At 43.3% G+C, this 23,706-nt stretch overlaps 1 protein-coding gene across 1 annotated transcript in view; it reads left to right on the top strand.

The window, feature by feature from the left end:
- LRRC1 (leucine rich repeat containing 1) overlaps positions 1-23,706 on the top strand; it is a gene marked incomplete at both ends in the record, with an annotated part of 130,896 nt that overhangs the window by 105,000 nt on the left and 2,190 nt on the right. Inside the window, 5 exons of the mRNA XM_080699730.1 lie at positions 1,305-1,449; positions 3,408-3,526; positions 6,918-7,001; positions 15,801-15,916; positions 22,924-23,096. Coding sequence (XP_080555856.1) covers positions 1,305-1,449; positions 3,408-3,526; positions 6,918-7,001; positions 15,801-15,916; positions 22,924-23,096 — 637 coding nt within the window. The remainder of the gene's footprint in view (positions 1-1,304; positions 1,450-3,407; positions 3,527-6,917; positions 7,002-15,800; positions 15,917-22,923; positions 23,097-23,706) is intronic.

Genomic DNA, 23,706 nt, shown 5'->3' with positions numbered 1-23,706 from the left:
AGTAATAACACATCAGCAATGGGACATGAAAGGGAGGGGGGGGGAGAAAAAGCATATATGTACACACATTCCTGTGTGTGTGCATGTAAATTACATCCTAACCAAAAAAATTCAAGCTCCAGTGGACCATGCTATAAGTAATTATTGAACAATCCCATTTCCCCCTATAGTATAAGCTTTTATCGAACCAGGAATAAATACACCTTAATGTCTCAATCAGAACTATTTTCCTGTCATCTCTATTGATGATGGAAAGAAAAGGATATAAAGACTTTGTTTGTTAAAAGCGACTAAGGAAAAATGGAGCAACGTCAGGAGTCTGGCCTGAAATTAGTAGAAATGTAGTCTAGTTTCCTGTAGACAGGAAATTCAGGGTGGGATGATGAGACACATATTAGGCAGGAAATAGGCTGGAAAGAATAGGTCATACCAAATTAAATATAGATTGAGGAATTTGTATTTATGTAGACATCAGGAAGCCCCTAGCAGGGTGGAATGATTATATGGCTAGACTAGCTAGGTTTCCTAGAAGAAAATTAAGAGCTATTTGTAGAATGGACTTGGAAAAGAGGAGTCAAGACTAGAATCTAAGAGGTAGAACTAAGAGTCAAGATAAGAGGGTAAAGAGACTAGGAATTTAATATAGGGAAATAAGGGTGAAAAAATAAGAAGGCAGTTACCTAAGACAGAAAATAGGTGCTTATGAATGAAAGGTGAGGTGACTCTTGAGTCATGTGGCCGAGTCATTGAGGCACTTTCCCCCCAGTACTGGGTAGATTGTCTTCTTGAAAAAATGGCCTGCTTCTCTTTTCTGTTGATGTTAATGATACCGGTGGGTCTGTGTGTCCCAGTTTTGCTGGGAGCAGTTGCTTTGGTGTCTTGTTAACAAGTACTACCAGTCATGGAAGGAACGATAAAAAGAGTTTCTTGCCAGAGAAGATCCCAGGGTCACTCTGCAGTGTGAGCTGCCTTACTAGCGATTAATCCCAAAGGTAGAGAATTGAATTCTAGCCCCTTTTATTTTTCCTGATTGTGTGACCTCTTCGTTTATTAAGTGAGAACAATTCCTTGCTCACCTGAGGTGGAGGGTTTGGCCTCCTTCCCAACTTCATGTCTGTGATTCATATAACTTCTTAATTTCATTGCAAGGAGGTCAAGGAATTTATTCCTGTCTTCATAGTGGACATGTGCTAAAGATACATCCTTAGGACTTTGGGGTTTGAGTGTGAAAAGTCATAGTGATGAACTCCTGTGTGTGCAGGTGAGTTTAAGCATGAGCTGCTCTTTCTGTGCCATTAATACAGGAAATAGGAGACCTGAAGAACCTACTGTGCTTAGATGTCTCTGAAAACAGGCTGGAAAGGCTTCCTGAAGAAATCGGCGGACTGGCTGCATTGACAGACTTAGTAATTTCCCAGAACTTACTGGAAACAATTCCGGATGGCATTGGTAAGTGTTGACGAGTACTGGCTGTTCCGGGGCTGCCTGCTGCTCTCTTGAGCACCCACATCCTTTCTTGGGTTACTCTCAGGTGCTAGGAATGTGGCTTCGCCCAGTCTCCTCGGTTGCTTGTTTCTGAAGAAGGAAAGCAAAGAATATTTAATACAGTTTAAGTTTCTCTACATGAAACGTATTTCAATCATCTTGGTTTGGTACCATTTACCAAAGCACGGTTACTTCTAAGCATCGATTCATATCTGCTTTATCCACATCGTGTCTCGATGATTTCAGTAGGGATTAACCCTAATAATAGAATGTGTTTAAGGCATCTGAGCAATCACTAAGACATTTCTAATCCAGCATTCCAGTTTATGAGAAAATAACTTGGACCTCATTGCATGGCCTGGGGAAGATAAGTGGTGTGGTTGATTTGAGCTTTTTAGGATGTTGAGAACAATTTTTAACCATTCTATGTTGTTTTCTTTAAAAATGGTCAATTCAGGTATTAAGTTTACTGTACAGGACTCAGTCTTATATAAGAAATTAAAAGCAAAGACATTGTGAACAGACACAATCTGTTAGCTCCACCATAACAGTCATTTAGAACTTGTAAGAAGCTGTATTTAACTCTAGGATTGTCATAGGATTGCCTTTTGCTCAAAACATCAAGGGAAGTTTTCCAAAGATTTTCAGTAGTTGGAGAAGCTTTCTGACAGAAGATCACTTCCTGGGTGGTACTTAGTCAAAATGAAAATGGCAACTTATAATAACAACTCAGTAGGGAAGCGAACATTGCATTTTGGTCAAATCTAGTTAGAACATTGATGAGGATTTTGGTTGTGTGCAGACATGCTCCCTGAGAAGCAGATGACATCTGAAAGTGGTTGTAGCAACTGGGCGATTTGATAGAAGAGCTTTATTACACCTTTCACTTCAGATAGGCACAGAGAAAGGATCATGAATCTCACTTTAAGAGAGGGAACTTTAAAAAAAATATTTGTCACAAATTACTCTGGGTCGCTTAATGAAGAAATGAGAACCCCTCTCTGGAAGGACTCAAGGAGAGGCTGCAGGAATGTTGTGAAGGAGACCCTGTTAGGGTGTGGTTATCCTGCGGGGAAGGCCGATGCCGCCTGATACACAGGGCAGGAGAAGCCCTCCGTGCTGTGGAGGGCTTATTCCGTTATTGATTATGCTAAATAAAGGGCGCACACAAGCCAGGCTACTTCTGTCCGTGTTTCCCTTTCTGTCTGCATCGAAGCTGTTTTCTGAGTTACAGGGAGAGTGTCATTATGCTACCAGCTCTCAGTACACAATGAAGGGCATCTGCCCTGTGGGCCAGCCCCCTCACTTGGGTTGACAGCCATAATCTGCATGATGGAGGCTTTCCTCCTCTCCGCGGGGACCCTGCGGGGGCTGCCTTCGGCTCAGTCCTCCTTCCTCCTTCCTGTAGCCTGTGGTGGCAGCAGGAAGTCAAGGCCTCCTGCCCCAGTGGAGCAGACTCAGGCCTTTTAGCGTTCCGCCTTGTCCTGCATCCAGAGAAATACTTCACCGAGTCATGTTCATTCAAAGGCCTAATAAGCTCCACTGCATCGTTTTTAGTACGGATATTCTTAGGGTAAGATGAATCCCGTCCACACAGGAAGCAACTCCCGCCCTTAAGGATGCCTCAGGAGCCAGCTGTTTGTTCTTCCTTCAGTTTTCTGGCTTTGAAGTGGTATTTTTAGGTAGCGCCTTTTGAAATGACTTGTTTCTAATTGCTGACTGTTTTCGATATTCTGAACAAATTATTTTCACTCTCAACCTTTCGTGATCTCAGTGAGAGTGATGAAGTTTCATAATGAGAAAGGCTGGGTGAGGAAAAAAATGAGTAACTGTTTAAAACAAAAGAGGACAGTAGATAGGAAGTACTAAGTGGGGATTAGGAAAACAATTGTAACTAATGAGTTTCAATAATGTTTTTTCAGGAAAGCTAAAGAAACTGTCAATCTTGAAGGTGGATCAGAACAGACTGGCACAGTTGCCTGAAGCAGTTGGGGATTGTGAAAGTCTCACCGAGTTAGTTCTTACAGAAAACCGGCTTCTGGTAAGTGCCGCTTTCACAATCCCATGAAGACTTAGAGCAGAGTCTACTAACTTGGAATCCGAGAGGACCAAATGGCAATGTTCTCAGACTGTGTCTCGAAAGGGACTTACAAGACAGTGCAGGACACAAGTTCAAAGTTCAGCCTGCTTGAGCCAAAAAGTTGGTGTTTAAGCCGATTTTCTGGACAGCTTGGGCTGAGCAGACACCTCATGGGGGATCTCAGATGAGCCCTGTCCCTGGGCGTGTTGATGCCTCAGCCAGGCTGTCCAGAGACTGCCAGCACAAACACCGTTCAGGGATTCTTCTGGCCTGGACTCACTGAGTGAACGGGAGGAGCAGGAGAAGGCCGGAGGGCCTGGGGATGGGGATGCATTTTACCGGGGAGCCAGGGCATGGTGTCTGGCAAGCCTTCTATCATGTCTTAGACATGGAAGGCAGAGGTGGCTGCCTGGGCTACCTGGGCCTGGCTCCTCCCTGCCCACAGCAGGGCAGCACGTGCTTCCCCTCGCCAGGGTGTCCTAGCAATGGCCACAAATGGCAGGTGTCTTCTCTCTTTCCCACACATCCTTACCTCCTCAGTCCTTCTTTTTTTCTTCATCCTCTCCTTCCCCTGATTCAGTCGTCTTTCAGCCACTATCTTTCCTTCCCCTGATTCAGTCGTCTTTCAGCCACTATCTTTTCTTCAGTTCATTTTTTTTTTTTTTTTGGTGGTACTAGGGGTAGAACCCAGAGGCTTTCTACCTCCGGGCTATACTCCCAGACCTTTTTTTTTTTTAATATTTTATTTGGAAACAGGGTCTCGCTAAGTTGCTGAAAGCCTCACTAAGTAGCTGAGGCTGGCTTCAAACTTGTGCAATCCTCCTGTCTCAGCCTCCCAAGCCCGGGGATTACAAGCGTGCGCCACCACGCCCGGCTTCTTCAGTTCATTTTCTAAGGAAAATATTTCTTTTTCTTTTTTCTATTTCCTTTTATTTGCTCTTTTCTCCATCTTCATTTTGACACTTTCTTTTTACCTGCCTTTCCTTATCTTTCCCCTATCTTTCTACCTCTGTCTTGGGGATTGGACTCATGCTAGGTGAATGGTCTACCACTGAGATATATCTCCAGTCTTTTTTGACATAAGATCTCTCTAAGTTGCCTAGACTAGCCTCAATTTAATGGTCTTCCTGTCTCAGCATCCCTAATAGCTGGAGTTACAGGTATTTGCCACTGTGCCTGGCTTCTTTCTTTTTTTATTTTTATGTTGTCCTTTGGTGGTGCTAAGGACTGAACCCAGGGGTATTCTACCTCTGAGCCACACACCTGTTTTTTTTTTATTTAATTAATTAATTTATTTATTTATTTATTGGTGGTACTTAGGGGTAGAACCCAGGGGCCTTCTACCTCTGGGCTACACTCCCAGACCTATTTTATATTTTATTTGGAAACAGGGTCTCACTAAGTTGCTGAGAGCCTCACTAAGTAGCTGAGGCTGGCTTCGAACCTGTACGATCCTCCTGTTTCAGCCTCCCAAGCGCGGGGATTACAAGCGTGCGCCACCACGCCCAGCCTAATTTTTATTTTTTTATAAGTGGAACATATTGAGAGTGGTGTACATTTAAATTGTGCTTTATGCCCCCCCCCATAGAGTGTCCAGGTTAATCATGTTGTATTTATGCTAGTACACATATTTGTATGCAGCTCCTCCATTGAACAACCTCAGCTTTCTTCCTCTCCTATCCTTCCGTTCAAGCTTTGCTGAGATTTCCCCTTCATCATCTGGAGTCCCTCTGGTATTACCACTACTCCCTAGCTTGAACATATTAGAGAAAACATATGTCCCTTCTCTTTCTGTGCTTGACTAATCTCACTTAACATAATGCTTTCTAGTTCCTTCTATCTTCTTGTAAATGCTATTATTTTTCTTTATAGCTGAATAGAATTCCATTGTGTGTATTTCCCATAATTTTACAATCCACTCATCTGTTGATGGAGATCTAGTTTGGTTCCATAGTTTGGCTATTACAAACTGTGCTGCTATGAACATGGGTATGCATAGGTTACTGTAGTTCTCTGATTTCAACCCCTTTGGAAAGATACCCAGGAGTGGTATAGCCGGATCAAATGGTGGATCTATTCCCAGTTTTCTAAGGAATCTCCATACTGATCTCCATAGTGGCTGAACTACTCTGCACTCCCACCAACAGTCTAAAAGAGTTCCTCTTTCCCCATATCCTCGCCAGCAATTATTGTTGTTTGATTTCTTTATGCTTGCCACTCTGTTTAGGGTGAGATGGAATCTCAGTGTAGTTTTGCTTTGCATCTCCCTGATAGCTAATGATATAGAACATCTTTTCATGTATCTATTGGCCATTTGTATCTCTTCTTTTGTGAAGTGTCTATTCATTTCAGTTGCCCATTTCTTGATTGGGTTGTTTGTTTTGCTAGTGTAGATTCTTTTGAGCTCTTTGTATATTCTGGATATTAGCCCCCTATCAGAGTGGTGAGCCACACACTTTTTAGTTTTTGTTTTGAAACAGGCTTTCGCTAGGTTGCCATGAGTCTTGCTACGTTGCCAAGGCTGTCCTGGAACCTGCGATCCTCCTGTCTCAGCCTCCGATTACAGGAATAACAGGCTACACCACTATGCGTGGTCTCTTTTCTTTAAAGTAAAAGAAGTCATGCTCTGGAGGTGAAAGGAACAGTAAAAGATAGCAAGAGGGAATGAGGATTCAGACTCGGTGGGTAGGCCAGTGTTCCACCTCAGGTTGTTCAAATAGCCATCCTCTGGAGGTGTGGTGGAAGGTAGCAGTTCTTCCTGCCCTGGTTTGTGGTTTTAGGATTATAAATAGTCATCAAAAGAATTACAACAATAATACTCACCCCAGATCGCATTCGAGTGATGAGAACCAGCGTGTGGGCCTGGCCTATTCCTGTGGGGCTCCGCTCCCAACCCCGGCCTTGCTCACCTTCTCCGATCCGCACGCAGCCCTCTCTTTCCAGACCTCACAGCACCGCACGCGGGCACCCACATCCTGTACCAGCGCTCTGGCTTCCACAGCCACTGAAGCCACCAGCCCAGTGTGGTTCTCAGAGGTGCAGGCAGGGCAGAGATGAAAGCCGAGGTGCAGCTTCTCACTGACTTGAGTGGAAAATGTCCATTTCCTCCTTACTAGATGTTTCTCTCTTCCTGGGGCTCTGCCTTTAACTTCATTCCTTTGAAACATACTGTCATATAAAAAATTAGATTATTTAATTCCATTTCCTCCTAGTGATCCTTACAAACATCTGATATTCAGGAAGGATTTTTGCTTCCCTTGCTGGATATTCTTTAAGTCCTTGCATGTATCACTTTTGTTCTGAGCCTTGTTAAAAATACGATTAATTAATAATAAAAATGTTATTTTAACAGACTTTACCTAAGAGCATTGGAAAGCTTAAGAAGTTGAGCAACTTGAATGCAGACAGAAATAAATTAGTGTCATTACCAAAAGAGGTATGTGCTTTTAGAGAAATAGTATGATAATTATAAAGAAATAATGATGACACATGAATCAAAAATGTCAAAGTTTTTTTTTTCCTCTTTTCTATTGTATAAAAGATTTATGTGGTGCTTTTTAAAAGTGTGAGTATAGAGTTGGGTGGGAAGAACTGTATCAAAGAATGGTCACTAGTAATGTTAAAGACGGTTGGGAAAAAAGTGGGGAAGAGAGAGATTGACATGTGGGGCTTGACTTAGAATGGCAACGTCATTGTCAAAATGGATAATGTGGGAGTTTGGCAGAGGAAGTGAATGACTTTGGGTTTGATCGTTAAGTTTAATGTGAAATTAAACCCTGTCCCACAAGCCCCTGGGACTGGGATTATAAAAGTGAGTCTCCATGCAGCCCTGCGTCTGAGCAGAGATGGGCATGGGAATGAGAATGAGCGAGCCCCTCACAGAGGCTGCACACACAGAGGAAGGCCAGAGGAGGCGAGAGCCGGGTGTCCAGGACGCTCACTCTCCTTGTTGGTGCACCTGGTAGAAGAAAGGAGACGGTCACCGTCCACTGCATCTGGGTCCTGCCCAGGCAGGTGGAAATGCCCACAGTGGAGGGTGGCCATAGTGTCTCGTGCCTTACAGAAGAAGAAGATCTGTTTTCCGCTGGGCACTATGAGTGCTTGGCTTAGACTTAACCTTATGGCCTAAAACTAAGTTTAAGCCTCTTTCTCTGCTCCTCCATCAAGCGTGCTGTTGGTGAGAGCTCCCTTTGCTGGGGCTTCACATAAAAGGGTCATTTCCTTGCATGGCGTGACCACTGGCTGGCTGCAAGGCTCTTCATGTTTTTCTGTTCTGACCCTTTCCAACAACTGTCTTGGAATGCCTTCAGAACTGCCAGCCAGAGCTCAAGGGCCACTTACTTTCCTAGGGCCACTTGTGGTGGTGTCTAAGCTTGGCTGGGCGTCCTCTTTCCTGTCCTTGTCTTGGTGTTGGGTCTAAAGTGCCTGGTCTCCTCCTGGGTAAGATGGCTTCCGTTCCTGAATGGAAGTGAGTATATCGATGACAGATGTGACACATATATAATCCAAAATACCTTTAGTAGGAGCACTGGCCTGTAAATAGAATGCCTCCAGCAGAAAGACTCAAGGCTGTATCTCAGCTCTGCTCGGATGCAACTAGTTATTCTGCTAATCAAAATATTTTGGTTCTAGTCTCCAAGCGATAAATCAAAACACAGCTGATACTCTGAAAATTAATTTTACTCTTGCCGAATAGCCCTTGTAGATGGGGAATGGGTAGCCTCATAAACACAGAGATATAGAAGAGATGGATGAGTTTCTTTCTCAGTGCCACGCACTGAACCAGGTGTTCTCAGGTGTGTCAGCTCACTGGGTCCTCACAATAGCTTCTGAAGTCATGGCAGTTTCCTCATTTTACAGATGAGGAAGCTGGGGCCAGTGAGATTATTTTTCTCCCTGGGCTCATATAGTTAGGAGTCCGTGGAGCCAGGCCCCAAAGATGAGGCCACTTCTCTTTGGCCAGTAAAAACAAGCAACTCAGGTAATTGGGGTTCGGCCCAGCCTTTTCATCTGTGTGAACTGGAGGTAGGCCAACATCTTGATTCAGTAAAGAAAGGGCAAATTGCCTTTAGTTGGACCGTTTTAGAAAACGAATGCGGTATAAGAGTACTTTCAAGGCTGACTCCAAGGAAAGCGCTTTGAGTTTCATGTTGGTTCCGGTAAGTTTTACCATCACCCCCAGCTTTTCGGGATCTCCCTCAGACTGCTTCTCTTTCACAGCTACACAACTTTAAAAATTTATTACTATGAAACTGTCTCCATCATTTCAGCATGAGTCCTCCCTTCGTTTTAAAAGAGTGAAACTCATACTCAGTATTTCCGATCAGAGGGTTATACCTCATGCTGTCTCTGCTTAAATTTATTAGGACAGCTTTTCAGGATGTGAAGAATGAAAATATTGTAAGAATATTTTTAGTTTTAAAGGATTCTAGCTGTCATAGTTGGCCCATTTTCTAGAGAACTTATGGTTGGTGTTCTGGTATCTAGAGTCTTATAACAGAATAAAGTCTGTACCTTTTCCTCCAGCTGCCTGATAAGGTGGAGAATATTTTGATTTTTAGAAATGGAGTCTTTTCTGACACACCTTCAGCCCCTGCTCACACACACTCAGCTCCCAGAGTAGGAAGCGCACTGACCACACACTTCTCTACCGTGCCGTGGGTCAGGTTGGCAGCCCAGCAGAAATGGTTCGATCGCTTGGCTCTGACCACGGGGCTGAGCAGCCAAACCGCCCCGTGCCTCCCGACCTCACACGGTACCACCTTGGCCAGGGCAGCACCATCGTGTCGTGAGTTCTGTGACCGTGTGTGTGTGCGCATGCGCGGCCTCTGTCTCCCTGCCTGAAACCATCTGATCAAGTCCTGCACTTTGCTGATTGGATTCTTTTCTTTCATAAATTTATTACTTCCACTGAAGCCTTTAAGTTGTATACCTGATTAAAGTTGCACATTTAAACCGGAATGCTAAGCAATTCAATTTATATGCCCCCAATCCATAATTGACATTGGTTTGGTGTCCTATGTACTTCTTCCTATAATTTGTCTTTTTCTTTTTTTAATTTGATAGTATTGTATATTGTCAGTTTTGTGGCACAGCTCCTTAGCCTGTGGCAGCATTTATTTGCATTCATTTTTCCCAAGTGACCGAAGGGAAAATGTTTGTACTGTGTGGGTCACAAAAACAGATTGTGTTTGTGTTCTGTGGTGTCACTTGTAGTAAACGTTTGCAAATCAATGAATGTCTCTTGTTTTCTCAGTTGTTAGCTGCTTGGAAATGTAGGAAAGTCAGGAAAACTTGTTGCCTTGTAAGTATTGTCCAGACCACAGTTGCATCTGTTAATTCCATTTTGCTTCTTCAGTGCATGAAGATTCATTGTGTTTTATGTTCTCCACTGTAACATCCTGGGCATTACTCTGTTTTTTTATTTTCATTTTTAATGACTGCATGGCCTGGAACCTTATACTGTTAAGTGTTTTGTTTAGACCTTTCTCTCAAAAGAATGCTTTTCTGTGAATTGCATTTTTAAGTTATTCAGAAATCCCATAAGGCACCACTGGCGCCTCATTTGTCTTCAGTAAGCTGTGTTCCGTGGGCACGATTCCGCTTCCACCGGAAAGCCTAGACTCGCTTTATGTGCTGTATGTGGCATGTTTCAGGGTTTTCAAGCCACTTCTATGTGTCTTTTATTTCTCATCCTGTTGCTTAAGTAAATATGCTTCTGGGAAAGGGAGATCCCCTTAAACACTCACGTATTTGGTGGAAGAAAAAGCTAAGGGGAAGAGGCTGTAGCAGTGTGACTCGGACGGACGGAGTCGATCTCTCTGTGACCGTGGGTATGATGAATGTGCCAAGTAACTTGGTGATATTTCCCCAGCCAAGTCTTGCCTTTCCACAACCAGGGCCATAAAGAATTTCTAGCATGAAGAAACTGAATATATATACAAGATTATAGTCCAAGATATTTTTGTTTCCACTGAGTCAAAATAAAAGTCACCCCAACTGTGTCATATTTATTTACTCACATGAGACAAGGTGGAATTTGGAGATCTTTGACCAAAGCTTATGTTTTTTTTTTTTTTTTAAACCAGTGCAACCTATAAATAGTAATTTTCCATAAATGTTGTCCTAATATTCAGAAATATCTACCGTCATAGAGCATTCATTTTGTGGATAGCTTTCTTCTTGTTATTACACTTTAAAATTATTTTTGTGAGTCGGGCTTGGTGGCGCACGCTTGTAATCCCAGCATTTGGGAGGCTGAGACAGGAGGATCATGGTTTGCAACAAGCCTCAATACTACTTATTGAGGCCCTTTGCAACTCAGTGAGACCCTGTTTCAAAATAAAGAATAAAAAATAGGATTAGGGGTGTAGCTCGGAGGTAGAATGGCCCTGATATGCATTCCTAGTACCGCAAAACAGAATGGCGCACAAGAACATTTCTTACATTTTGTATATGAACAGCTAACGTGTTCCACGCACCACATCAAGCACGTGTAGAGTCGGCCAGCCTGGGCCGGGCACTGCGCCAAGTGTGTACGGAGGTCGGTCACGTGTGTCGGGTTCTGTGTCAAGAGCTTTCATGCTTTTTCTTGTCTAATTTTCACAATAGTTCTGTAAGTAAAGCATTATCAATATCCAAGAGATTGTGAAATTAAGACTGAGAGAGGCTCAGTAACTTGGCCGTGATCACACAGCAAAGAAGCAGGAGAACTGACTAGCAACCTCACACAAGGGTGATCTGTTGAGTGGTCTGCGGTACGTCTGCGGGAGGCCAATAAAAATCCTTTTAGGAATAGGATGACGCGCGAAAGCGTTCTCGATAGCATGCATGCTCGTGTTGTGGTCCTAATTTTGCTAATGTGTGTATGTATAATAAAAAATGGATGGCAGGGATACTGGAAGATTGCACCTCAGAAATAGTAATTCTGATTACCTCTTTGTGGTAGGATTTTAATTTAAGTTTGCCTTTATATATATAATATATTTCATTTTCCAGCCAGCAGAAGTTATTTTTTGATAAACCGGAAAAAAGGATGTCATAGCTGTTAGTGGATATTTTAATGTCAGTGGCCCGACAGTTCAGGGAATTCTAAAGCCAGATGATTTCTAAAATATTTATGACGTTAGGGAACATTTAAATAATAGGCCACAGATGATGAGGGGATTCTAAAATTATGCTTCATGTTATTTCTGTTTGCCTTGTATTTGGTCACATTTTTGCTTGTTCTTTTGTTCTCCTTTCTGCCAGTGAAATATCTTGTTCAGTTCTGTTACCAATGTTGAAAGGAAGATACTGAGAGAAAGTGAGTGTTCTTTTACATGTCGGGTAGGCGCTTGGAAAGTGAAATCGAGGTCGATGGAGGTGGCTGACATAGACTTCTTTGTGATTGAATCCAGCTCCTCTTCTCCTCCAGGCCGTTAACACCTAGTGAAAGCTGACCTCAGTGTCCCGCAGGGCCCACCTCCTTAGGTGGACCAGGTCAGTGCCATGTTCAGGACAGTGTCATTGTGAATTAACAGAGACACAAAACAGCTAGACAAGGATTCTCAACCACATTCTGCAATCCGCAGAGAATCCAAGAATACGCCTTGTATTCTGGGAAGGTGCTATTATGTGGTTTAAGGGAAGTTTGAAAAATACCAGTTTCCTACATAACTAGTAATAAGTTATTTAAATGGTGACTTGGCTTCCCAGAATTTCCAAGTGATATGGACATTTTATCCCGATGGCCACCAAGGGCCCTTTCAATTCGGCCTCTTGAACCTAAGAGAAAACAAAAAATGTATGAATGATACTCAACTCAGTTCTTCTGCGATATGTATATGTGTGTGTGTGTGTGTGTGTGTGTGTGTGTATACACACTAGTGTCATCAGGAAGTCAGTTGTACAGAATGCACAGGTGAGCTCAGCAGAGGTGACTAGCATTAGAATAGTTCAGGAGCAGAATAGGTACCCAAGTGTTGCCTGGACTTGTCATTTGGACCTAGGGCTTTTACTTCTTTGAAAAACAGTAGTTACTGCATTTAATTTGACTGCAGCAGTAGGCCAGCTTCTGTGACAGTCACTAAATTATACATGTGGTTTTATTTAACTTAATTCTTATTGTTACTGTTGGGTAAAGTAACATATCCAAATCCACAAAACCTGTGACAGAGCTTAAATTCTAACCCATGCCTGGATGATCCCAAAGTACCCGCTCCCTCTGGTGCACCACATCCCCTCTGATGTCTTTAACGAACTCTGTCTTCTCCACTTTGGTTTCAACTGCTTAATGGTCCTTTCTAAAAGCCAAAGGTTTCTGCCACCCCTTCCCAGCTGCGGTGGGAAGAGGCCTTAGATTGTGTGAGTGTTTGTCTGGGACAGCATGTGTTTTCTGCAGGTGATAAGGCATCCTGGCACCCTGGCCCACTCTACAGCAACACGTGCATCTTGTTGGCATGTTTTCCAGACATTGTACACAGTGGAGCCCGGGAGGTCACAGGCCTGCTTTGCCAGCCCCGGGGGCCCAAGAGGCTCCTGAGTGCAAGTGCTTCCCACTGCTTGGCGACCCCAGTGGGGGTGCAGTTAGAGTGGGAATGGGAAAAGGTGCAGGGGATGAGTCCATAAGCACTATTTCCTTTCAGATATTTAAGGGAGATTAACTTGTCCTGAACTTATAGAGCCCTCTCTGGCCCACTTTCATTAATTAATTTTTCTTGCTATGTAATAGATACGCAGGATACAGATGGAAACAGGTGAACATGATACTGCCTTGCTGCCCTCAAGAACAGATAAAGCCTGTCTCTTCAAAGTTACGCAGGGTCCAGGGGTCCCCAGCCTCAGCCATGTGCAGACCTGGATGACCCTCTAACCCCCCAGGCCCTCAGGCCCACACCACACCCAGACCTCTTGCGGAAGCTCCTCCACTGGGCGGGGGAGAGGAAGGCACCCCATGGGAACCTAGAATGTTCCTTCCATGAGGAGATCTTTGTCAATACCATCTGAACTTGTCAGAAGGAATCTGATCGTGTCCATCCTCAAAAGGTCAGGGTTCTGATTTCTTTCCTTCTATGACATCCTGGGCATCAGAGTAAAGCTGACGATTTCCTTGCTCAATGGAGTACAGAAATGCTAAGTCCCCGCAAGACCCAGTGGTACCTTTCTCCTGGGATACTGTATTGGGGCTCTGTAATTATAAAACCTGAGAGCGTCCACGGGCCAAGGAAGAGCTTCGGTGTTTATGCTACACAGAGAAGCAGATGACTTACAGTCTTCCACAAGCAAGTAAATGAAGTGTGTAAACATACAGATTGGGCCTTTGGTAGGTATGTAGGCCGCCCGTGGTGGGTAGGTAGGATGGGTACTGTACTTGTCAAGCACCCTGATTACATACAAATATGTACAAATTAGACTAACTCGGTCAGATGCTCTTAAGAATCTTTAGGAGGTAATCCATCCTGCCAGAGAGCTAGATCATAATTATGAAAGAAACCGAGAGAGCAGTTTATCATATTACATGTCACAGGGTTCCGGGAAGACATTTTGGAGGGATTAGAAGACATTTAACTAATTTGGGATAGATGGTAAGATTTTAAAAGACAAAAGTAAAAGATGTTTTATTTAAAAAACCGATAGATACAAGTTGTGTTCTAGAGTACAGTGAATACACCGGATTTGGGAGGATGGGAAATATGTGTAGGCGACTGCCGAGAAGTAAAAGGGACGGTCTTGGAGCCTTTCTGTTCTCTGAGTGCTCTCTACGTGACTGGACAAAGGCTGGTCCGTGTTTTCATGTTGACTTTTCCTTTTTACATCCATTATGGTTGAGTGCTGTGGTTAAATATATTACTTAAAAATCTTAGCTGGGCGTGGTGGCGCACGCTTGTAATCCCAGCGCTTGGGAGGCTGAAACAGGAGGATGGCGCAGGTTCGAAGCCAGCCTCAGCTACCTAGTGAGGCGCTCAGCAAATTAGTGAGACCCTGTTTCCAAATAAAGTATAAAATAGGTCTGGGAGCATAGCCCGGAGGTAGAAAGCTCCTGGGTTCCACCCCTAGCACCACACAAAAAAAATCTTTATATTAACTCTTAAGGAAGAAATAAAAGTACTGTACCTTAAGGTAACTAGGCAGTAGTTTCATAAATATGTTTTCTGCATATGTGTGTGTGTGTGTGTGTGTGTGTGTGTGTGTGTGTGTATAAATGAATAAAAAATAGGAAAAGAAAAAGGCAAAAGATATATTCAGCTCTCATAGAAAATTCAGGTCTCTTGCTCCTCCTCCCTTGGGAGGCTCAGGAGTAGTGTTTTTCCATGTGTCAGAGAGACATCAATAGGTTCCTTCATAAGCATTTTCTAGCAATCCCTCTTAGTTAGGATAGTGAGTACCAGAAGAATGTCCTGCTTTATGGAGTCTTGCAGAATGTTGTGTCTGGAACTGAGTTATTTTTCCACCCCCTTGGTTCAGCTTTTCTGACTGTACAACCCCACAGCCCATTGGCTCAAAAATAGCATGAACTCTATTCATGCTCTGTTTTGGACTCAAAGTTCAATCACCTTTGAATTGCTTACTTAAAAAAAAAAAGATAATGGAATACAGTGTGGGTACAGATGTTGATTTATATGATTTACCAGCAGATTGTAGCTAAGGAGATTGGTGTGTGTATTTACCGATTTTACTTTTTGCTAAGATATTGTTGGTTTTACAATTTGCCAAGGAAATTGAATTTATCAAATTAATTTGTGAGAGCCTGGAAACTATTAAAAGGCATATGATGGGAATTAATGTATAATCTGTAAGATTTCCCCCGCCTTAAAAAAACAAAAACGTGGAGCGTTGAGAACGCTGGAGTGAATACAAAGGGCAGGTCTTGAACGGTGTGTGTATGTGTCAGCATCATCTCTGGCCCAACTTTTGAAATTGGGATTGTTAAACTCCCATATTACCAAATAATATTTGCCTGGGCTTGTGTAGTTTGGTTCACACATTTAACAGATGCATTTGCATCAGTTATCAGCAATGAAATGGCCTCCTTTTCAACATGAAACTTTTGAACTGTGTGGTTTGTCGATTTAATTTAGAATATGTATGTTTAATATTTTGTGCAATATAAATCAATCATACTTGGTCACCAAGGAGACATAAAGTTATGGGACATATTTCTAGGCATCTTTTTCTTGTTGTTTGATTAAAAAAAAGATTCCCTGCCACCCTCTCCGCAAAATGGAAAAAACGATGTGTTTTTGCCCCACTGTAGATCGGCGGGTGCTGCAGCCTCACGGTGTTCTGCGTGCGTGACAATAGGCTGACTCGGATACCTGCAGAGGTGTCGCAGGCGACAGAGCTCCACGTCCTAGACGTAGCAGGGAACAGGTGAGCACACCCATACTTTGCTTTGCTTGAGAGAAATGAACATACACACACCCCAGTCTTTGCCATGCATGTGCAAAGTCTGCCTCACAGGATATCATGCTGGTTGAATGGCCCAGGCTCCAGCGAGTTCTTAACATGAGGCTCGGGACAAGTCTATCCTGGTGGAGCAGGGAAGGCCGGGGACAAACCTGAGCCTGGGGCACTTTAGCGTGTAAGTGAATACTTCCACAGAAGTGTTCCTGGAATCACAGTCAAGCGAAGTAAGGGAAAGCTTCCTGGCCTGAGAGTGGACACGGGTTTTACCTTAGTTTTTAGCACTAGTGTTTGTTGAGTCTGAATGGGCCTCAGAGTGTCCTTTCTTACAAAAAGAGCTTGAACCAGTTTGAACCCTTCTCGATCTTTTACTTGAGGTAAGTTCTCACTTTGTTACTCGGGCTGGCTTTGAACTCCTAGGCTCTCCCCCATGCCACCATACCTGACAACTCTTTTTTTTTAACTGGGGTTCTTGATATGCTGTACTAGTGACTACTAACCCCTGGAAATTGTAAATAAAATTGTGTATACAGGGGCATTTTCATGGTGACAGTATCCATAGCTCATGTCAGAATATCCAAATGCTTTATAATCAAAAAAGAAAAGAAAGAAAGAAGAAAAAGGTAGGAGCCACCAAACTGAGAGCCCCAAGGTCATTGTAGCAGTATTTTTTCAAACTCTGGGCCATTCACCAGTTTCTGGAATCTGCCCACTAAGTACTTGATGACTACGTAGAAATAAATGTCAATCATGTTCCAGAATGAATAGCATCTCACTGCAGGATGTCTCATATCTCAGGTTCCATTGCATAAAAGGAATCTAAAAATTGCTTTTGAATGTGACATGGTCAGATAGGAAGAAAAGTGTGCAACTAGGAAAAGCTGGTCAGTGATTTTTACATGGTAAAGGCCAACAGTGTAAACGGTGTTTGTGGAACTCTCTTGTAAAAATTGATTAGCTGGTCACGTAGGCCAGGCACAGGCCACCGTTTTTCATTCTTTCTAATGGATCGTAGACAGCAAGGCTGAATAAGCTGGAACCTGGATGTGAGCTATGGCCTCAGAGAATGCACACCTTTTTAAAGATTAATGCTATTAGGACACCTTGATAGATTCTTAAGACCCTTAAGTGGTTGCTGTAAACTCAGGATTAATTTTCGGCCGAATGTTGAATTTCTGTTGGAATAAACCTAACACGAGCCTTTGAGGCTAGAAAAGGTCTGTTCTTTCCTGCCTTCTTGCCATCAGCAAGAGGAACTTGATGACTAAATGCTCCCTGGCTCTGGTCCCACTGGTGGTGAGCAGGAATTTACATCATCATTTCTTAAGCAGAAAATTAATTTTAATGTCTAAACTCTTTTTCTCATGAGTGAGGACCTTATTCTCCATTTCTCAGAAGAAAAGAAAGTTAAATTTTTATTATGCTTGGGCTAAGGTGTAGAAATACCATTAAAAACTTGACTTTCATAGCTGTCATCTGCGTCAGTTAAGTGTGCTATTTAGCCCATACATATATAGATTCATAACTGAATTTTAAGCCTGTTAAACTGTTTAATCACTACTTTTTTAAAAGTACCAGTATTGAAACTAATGATAATAAAAGGCTAGTATGTCATCCCTATAAGCTTGCAGAAATGTCACACCTTGGGAAATCATACCAAATACAACAGAAGCTCTGCCTCTTCTCTCAGGCATATAAAAACAGCCATGCCAGCAGAGAGACTACATATTAGCTTGCAGAAACTTTCTTTTACAGGTCTGATAGGATAAATAATAGCAAGGATGACTCCAAAGTACTACTTAGACAGTATGTTAGTCAGCATTTCATCGCTACGGTCAAAATACCTGACATGAATGACTTAAAGGGGGAAATGTTTATTTCAGCTTACAGTTTCAGTCCTTGGTCAGCTGGCTTCATTGTTTGGGGCCTGATAAGAGTAGAACGTTGTGGGTAGACGGGTGTGGCAGAGGAGAGCTGCTCAACTCATGACAGCAGAGAGACGAGAGGAGGAGATCGGGGAGAAGATACAGTCCCCAGGGGCATACCCCAAAGCACCCAGTTCTTCAGCTGGGTCCCACCTCCCATGTGTTCCACCACCTCCTAATACCACCACCAAACTCACTGATGAGGTGGGAGCTCTCAGGTTCTAATCACGTCCCCAAAGTCCCACCTCTGAACGTTATGGCACCTTCAGTGCATGGGACATGCTAGACCCAAACAGTAACAGAAATGACTTATCCAACCCTCTCTGACAGTAAGGAAGAAGGTGTCTGGCATCCTCAGCTCGCCCTCAGCTCCAAGTACACAAAATTGGGTGTTGGGAGATCTTCCTTGAAATACCAATAGCACAAAATGCTAGAAACTGTCGATGGGGAAATAGTTTCTACCTTTGAATATTATGCCACATGTATATTACCTAGTCAAAAAACTAAAAATGATGAAAGACAATAGTATAGTTATACTAGGGAGTATTAAGCAACCAAGAAAAGAGAAAGAGAGAGACAGAGATTGCTCTGTGAAGTAACAGGGAAGAGCCCATGCTGTTGAGTGGTAAAAGCCAGTGTTGAGTGGCATGTGGTGTTCTCACTTTTGTTTTCTAAAATAAAATCCTGCCAAGCATGGGGACACAGACACACACACACACACACACACACACACACACACACACACACACTTCCAGTACTTGGGAAGCTGAGATGGGAGGATCGCAGGTTTGAGGCCAGCCTCAGCAAAACTATCTCAAAATAAAAAAATCAAAAAGGTTTGGGAGGGTAGCTCAGAAGTAGAACATCCCTGGTTTCAGTCCCCAATATGAAAAATCTTACCTGTGCAGTATACCAGAATGTTAATAGTAGTTTTCCTAGAGGAGGGTGCAGACTTGAGGGTACAGGCAGGTTTCATGTTAGAGGGTTTTTTTTTTTGTGTGGTACTGGGGATAGAATCCAGGGCATTCTGCCTCCGAGCTCCATCCCCAACCCTATTTTTTTATTCTTTATTTTGAAGCAGGGTCTCACTGAGTTGCAAAGGCCTCACTAAGTCACTGAGGCTGGCTTTGAACCCGTGAGATCCTCCTGTCTCAGCCTCCCAAATGCTGGGATTACAAGCATGCGTCACCACGCCCAGCTCGTGTTAGAGATTTTGATGTCATTTATATTTGTTTTCAACTTATATATGCTTTAAAACATTTTGAAATTTTGCTTAATACTGGAAACTTCTAGTGAGGGGTAAAAAAAAAACAGGTAATATGTTAAATTGTAAGAACTATTCAAGCACAGAGTAGTATTGCCTGAATCCGTAGGCTCGGCTTAGATATTAAACAAGTTTGATCAAGCACTTGACACGGAAGTTCTCAGGCACGGAAGTTCCCTTGTGGCCGGGTTGGTCATAGATATGACTGCAAACGAGAGGTCTGCAGTTTGGTTATTCTGTTTGCTTTTTTAGCATTGGTATAAATAGTAACCACAGGCTTTTTATTCCTGGGAGGATGTGGTCTTAAATAGAACCTATGGATGTACACACATGCAGCTGTGCTTTCTTGTATCAATTTTGTTTACTTTGTAGTGCACAGAAAGTATCCAAATAAACCAGAAATGTTATGCTTAACTCCTCTGAAAAGCTGTATTTTTATGTTTGAAGCTGGGATGGTTCACCAAAGACCGGAGTGTGTGTGCCTTTTCCCCATGCTACGGTGAATCTGCGAGCAGACTGAGGGGGGCCAGGGTCTGTTTTTCTCTCATATTGCTCCTGACACTCATGTCCACAGCACGGTGGAGAACAGACGTGCATGTGTTGCAGACCTGGCCAGCAGCGTCCTCGTCGAAGTTGGCACGCTAGTCACTTGCAGGGAAACTGGTGTTCTAGCCCACTTTTCAGCCCGAGTCAAATGTGATCACAGATCTGCTGTCGAAGCGTCTAGTAAGATGTTGTAGCTTCTGCCGCTTGGTGTGTCATCCTTGGAAGCTGCTCTTTTTAGACTTTCACTTAGACCTCTGCTTCAGCGTTCAGCTGGGAAGCCCATTATTAGACTGTGAAATTAACGCTGACCATGTTTGAGTGTCTGTATTTTGTGCCAGTTTTCGTGTCTTGATTTCTTATGTTTTTATGATTAAGAAAGATAAAGATGCTCATTATAAGCCTCTTGCTCAAGACTTGAAACTTTAAACATGCTGGCAGATGTTAGCTTAACTCCTCCTGTTTTTAAAGGAATAGGGAAATAGTTCACAAGGAACTACCCTTTTGTTACATAAAATGAAAGACTTTGATATGCTTGAAGACTTCACAATGTATAACGGATATTCTTAATTTCTTTTTTCAAATCTCTGTCACACACCTGGCAGATACATATCTTTCACTTCCTTGCCTTTGAATGTATGTCTGACAGCCTCTGGGTGGAGGGGGAAATCATTTTTGTGTAAATACAAGAAATAGTTTTGTTTGTTGTTGTTTTTTTTTTTTTTGTTTGTTTGTTTGTTTGTTTTTTGGTGGTACTGGGGTTCCTGGAAGCCCTTCTACCTCCGGGCTACACTCCCAGACCTGTTTTATTTTTGGAAACAGGGTCTCTTAAGCCAGCGCGGCTGGCTTTGAACCTGCGCGATCCTCCTGTCTCCGCCTCCCAAGCGCGGGGATTACAAGCGTGCGCTACCACGCCCGGCGCTGCAAGAAATAGTTTTTGTGTAAGCAAAGAGATCTCACTTTCTCTCCCACTTGAAGCACAAGTGCCTTTGAGGGAGGAGAGATGGAGCTGAGGACCTCGTTTGCCACAGGGTCTCGTGGATGGCCTTCTCATGCTCGGAGCACATCTGCCCTGGGTGGATTCTAGGATGGAGAAGTACCGATTTCTCAACCATGTGGCCCTGATTAGTCACCTACTGTAGTGCACTTAAATAGCCTAACCTCAAGGCACTTTATCTTAAGGGCAGTTCTTAAAGATGTGCTGACTTTAGACCCTCACTCCCCTGTAAGTTGCAGGAATGCTCTGGTTACTCAGGACCACACCAGTACACCCGTGGGGATGGGCTATCCTGTTTAAGGAAAAGAAACTCTTTTTTTATCTTTATAACTAATCCCTTAGAAGCCTCCCACAAAACATATTGATGTTGTAAGAGGTTTGTTAGTACTTTTGTCATTAATACTCTCTATGTACTCTCTTTTTACTTCGTTTATTAAAGTAACTTGACCAAACCAGGCATGGCGATGCACGCTTTTAATCTCAGTACTTGAGAGGCTGAGACGGGAGGATCCAGGTTCATGGCCAGCCTAAGCTACTTAGTGAGGCCCTCCGCAACTTACTGAGACCCTGTTTCAAAATAAACAATAAAAAATAGGATTGGGAGTATAGCTCGGAGATAGAATCCCCAGCACACCACACACACACACACACACACACACACACACACACACACACACACACACACAAAGTAACTTGACCAATTGATGCCAACATTTTACTCAGATTTGTTTTTATAATATTGGATTGTTAGGTTTTTAATATTTTTTCATATTTCTACATAAGTTTTATAAATTCAAAACGGTATGTCTAATAATGCAATTTTAACTGTTGGCAAGATACAGATAGGTTTACCATGAAAATTCAGAAGAAAGAGCTGTGAGTCTCTCTTATAAAGTCACTTTGGCAATTGATTTATAATTTAATAACACTGAGCCATCCTTAGAGTAGAAATACTTGGCAGAATATAATCTTAAGCCAGGCGTGGTGGCGCACGCTTGTAATCCCCGCGCTTGGGAGGCTGAGACAGGAGGATCGCGCTGGTTCGGAGCCAGCCTTGCTGGTTTAAGAGACCCTGTTTCCAAATAAAAGAAATATAAAATAGGTCTGGGAGTGTAGCCGGGAGGTAGAAGGGCTTCCAGAAACCCCAGTACCACCCAAAAAAAAAAAAAAAATATATATATATATATATATATATATATATATATAATCTTAAGTTTCTTAAATGTTAAATTCTTGATATTTGATAAAGGCTTGGTTGTTTTCAAGATGAATTGTTTTAAAGAGTATAGCACGTTCGTTTCTACTAAAGCAGGTGTTTACCCGTGGCATCCTTGGCACTTTGGGCCAGATGGTCCTTTGCTATGAAGGCTGTCCTGTCCTGTGCTTGGTAGGAACTTTAATCATCCCCCTGCCCTCTTTCTACAAGATGTCAGAAGGACCTCCCTCCAGGTGTGCCAACAAAAATGTCTCCAGATACGGCCAGGTGTCCCCACAAGGGCCAAAATCTCCCTGGCTGAGAACCACTGCACTCAAGTAATTACTGGCAATTACCAAGTACATATGATTGCTGGCAGTAATCTGTACCTAGTAGATTTGACCTGCCACAGCCAATCAAGAAATGTAAAATTAACCCGTTGGTACCACGATCCAACTCGTTAAAGTGCTCTGGACTCCTTCTTCTGAAACAGGAGCAATCCGATGTGGATTTTAGTTATCACCTAGGAATCTGAGAAGTGGGAGTGGAAGGTAAAAGTTTAAAATGGGATATGTAGAATAATCCCTGTAGAGACAGCAGGGCAGCCAGCGAGGTGTCCTCAGCCTTTCCTTTAGCTGCAGGATCAGCTCCGGGGCTCTCTGTCCCTCACCCTGACCTCCCGGTGCTCATGTAGGCCTGCCAGCAAGTCCGTGGCCACTCGCCCTAAAAACTCCTGCTTCTGGGTCCTTGCAACTATGCTGACTTTCTTTAACTAGAAGCCTGGCACATGGCCTTATTGTGTGTTTTGAATTCCTCGCATTTTGCCCTGACCTGCAGGCCCGAGCAAGCGGCCATGTCAGGGAAGGGAAGCATGGCGCCCTGCTGCGGAATCTGCCAGCCAAGAATAAGTCCCCTGTCCTAGTAGAAACGACACCTTTTAGCCTGTGAACCGAACCTCAAGAAGCTCGTTTTGATTTTCTTCCATTGGTACTGACAGGAGCTGATGTGCTAACAGTCTGAGGTTGTGACATGCCCTCTGCTTTATACCAGGTTGTTGCATCTGCCTCTGTCCCTGACCGCCTTGAAGTTGAAGGCTCTGTGGTTGTCTGACAACCAGTCCCAGCCTCTGCTCACGTTCCAGACAGACACAGACTATACCACGGGAGAGAAGATTTTAACCTGTGTCTTACTGCCTCAGCTGCCTTCTGAACCCACTTGCCAAGGTGAGTCTAAGTGTTCACACCATTCCCAGACCTGAGGCCTCCTGCTCCCACCCCTAGAGCCCGAGAGCCCCAGGTCATTTGTGAAGCATCTGGGAAGGTTCCTCTACTTCCACTCACTCTTCTTTATCATGTGTGAAATTCTGTTAGCAGCCTTTGGGCTTTCAGCTACAGTTAAGGCTGGAAATTTGCACCTAAAAATGATAGACGTCTCTTAAAATCCAAACTGATAGTTTGGGGGGTTTGCAGTTAACACCTGGGCACACAGTGAGTTTTGAATCATTGTGTCTTTGTTTTATAAATCATTGCAGTTTAAAAATATTTTCATACTAATATCAAAATGCTATTCTGTGTCCTTTGCTAAGAGCCAGATAGGTTAAAACTGGAGCACCCTGGAGGAATCTGGGTTCCTAAGCAGGAGGGTCCCCAAACACCTGTCAGTCCCACCGTGAGAAGTGAGCTTTTAAGACTAAGAAGAAACGGTGGTAGAGCGTTACCCAAGGGCAGTGCCAACATCCAGCACGGGCAACCACAGCGCTCTCAGGAAGCTTTCCAAGTTGTGTAAAAAAAAAAAAAAAAAAGAGAGAGAGAGAGAACTATGAAGAAGGACCCT

Source organism: Muscardinus avellanarius, assembly GCF_963383645.1.
Source record: "Muscardinus avellanarius genome assembly, chromosome: 8".
NCBI classification, from domain to species: domain Eukaryota; kingdom Metazoa; phylum Chordata; class Mammalia; order Rodentia; family Gliridae; genus Muscardinus; species Muscardinus avellanarius.
The sequence above is the reverse complement of the archived record's forward strand: the minus strand, read 5'-3'. Positions and strand labels throughout refer to the sequence as shown.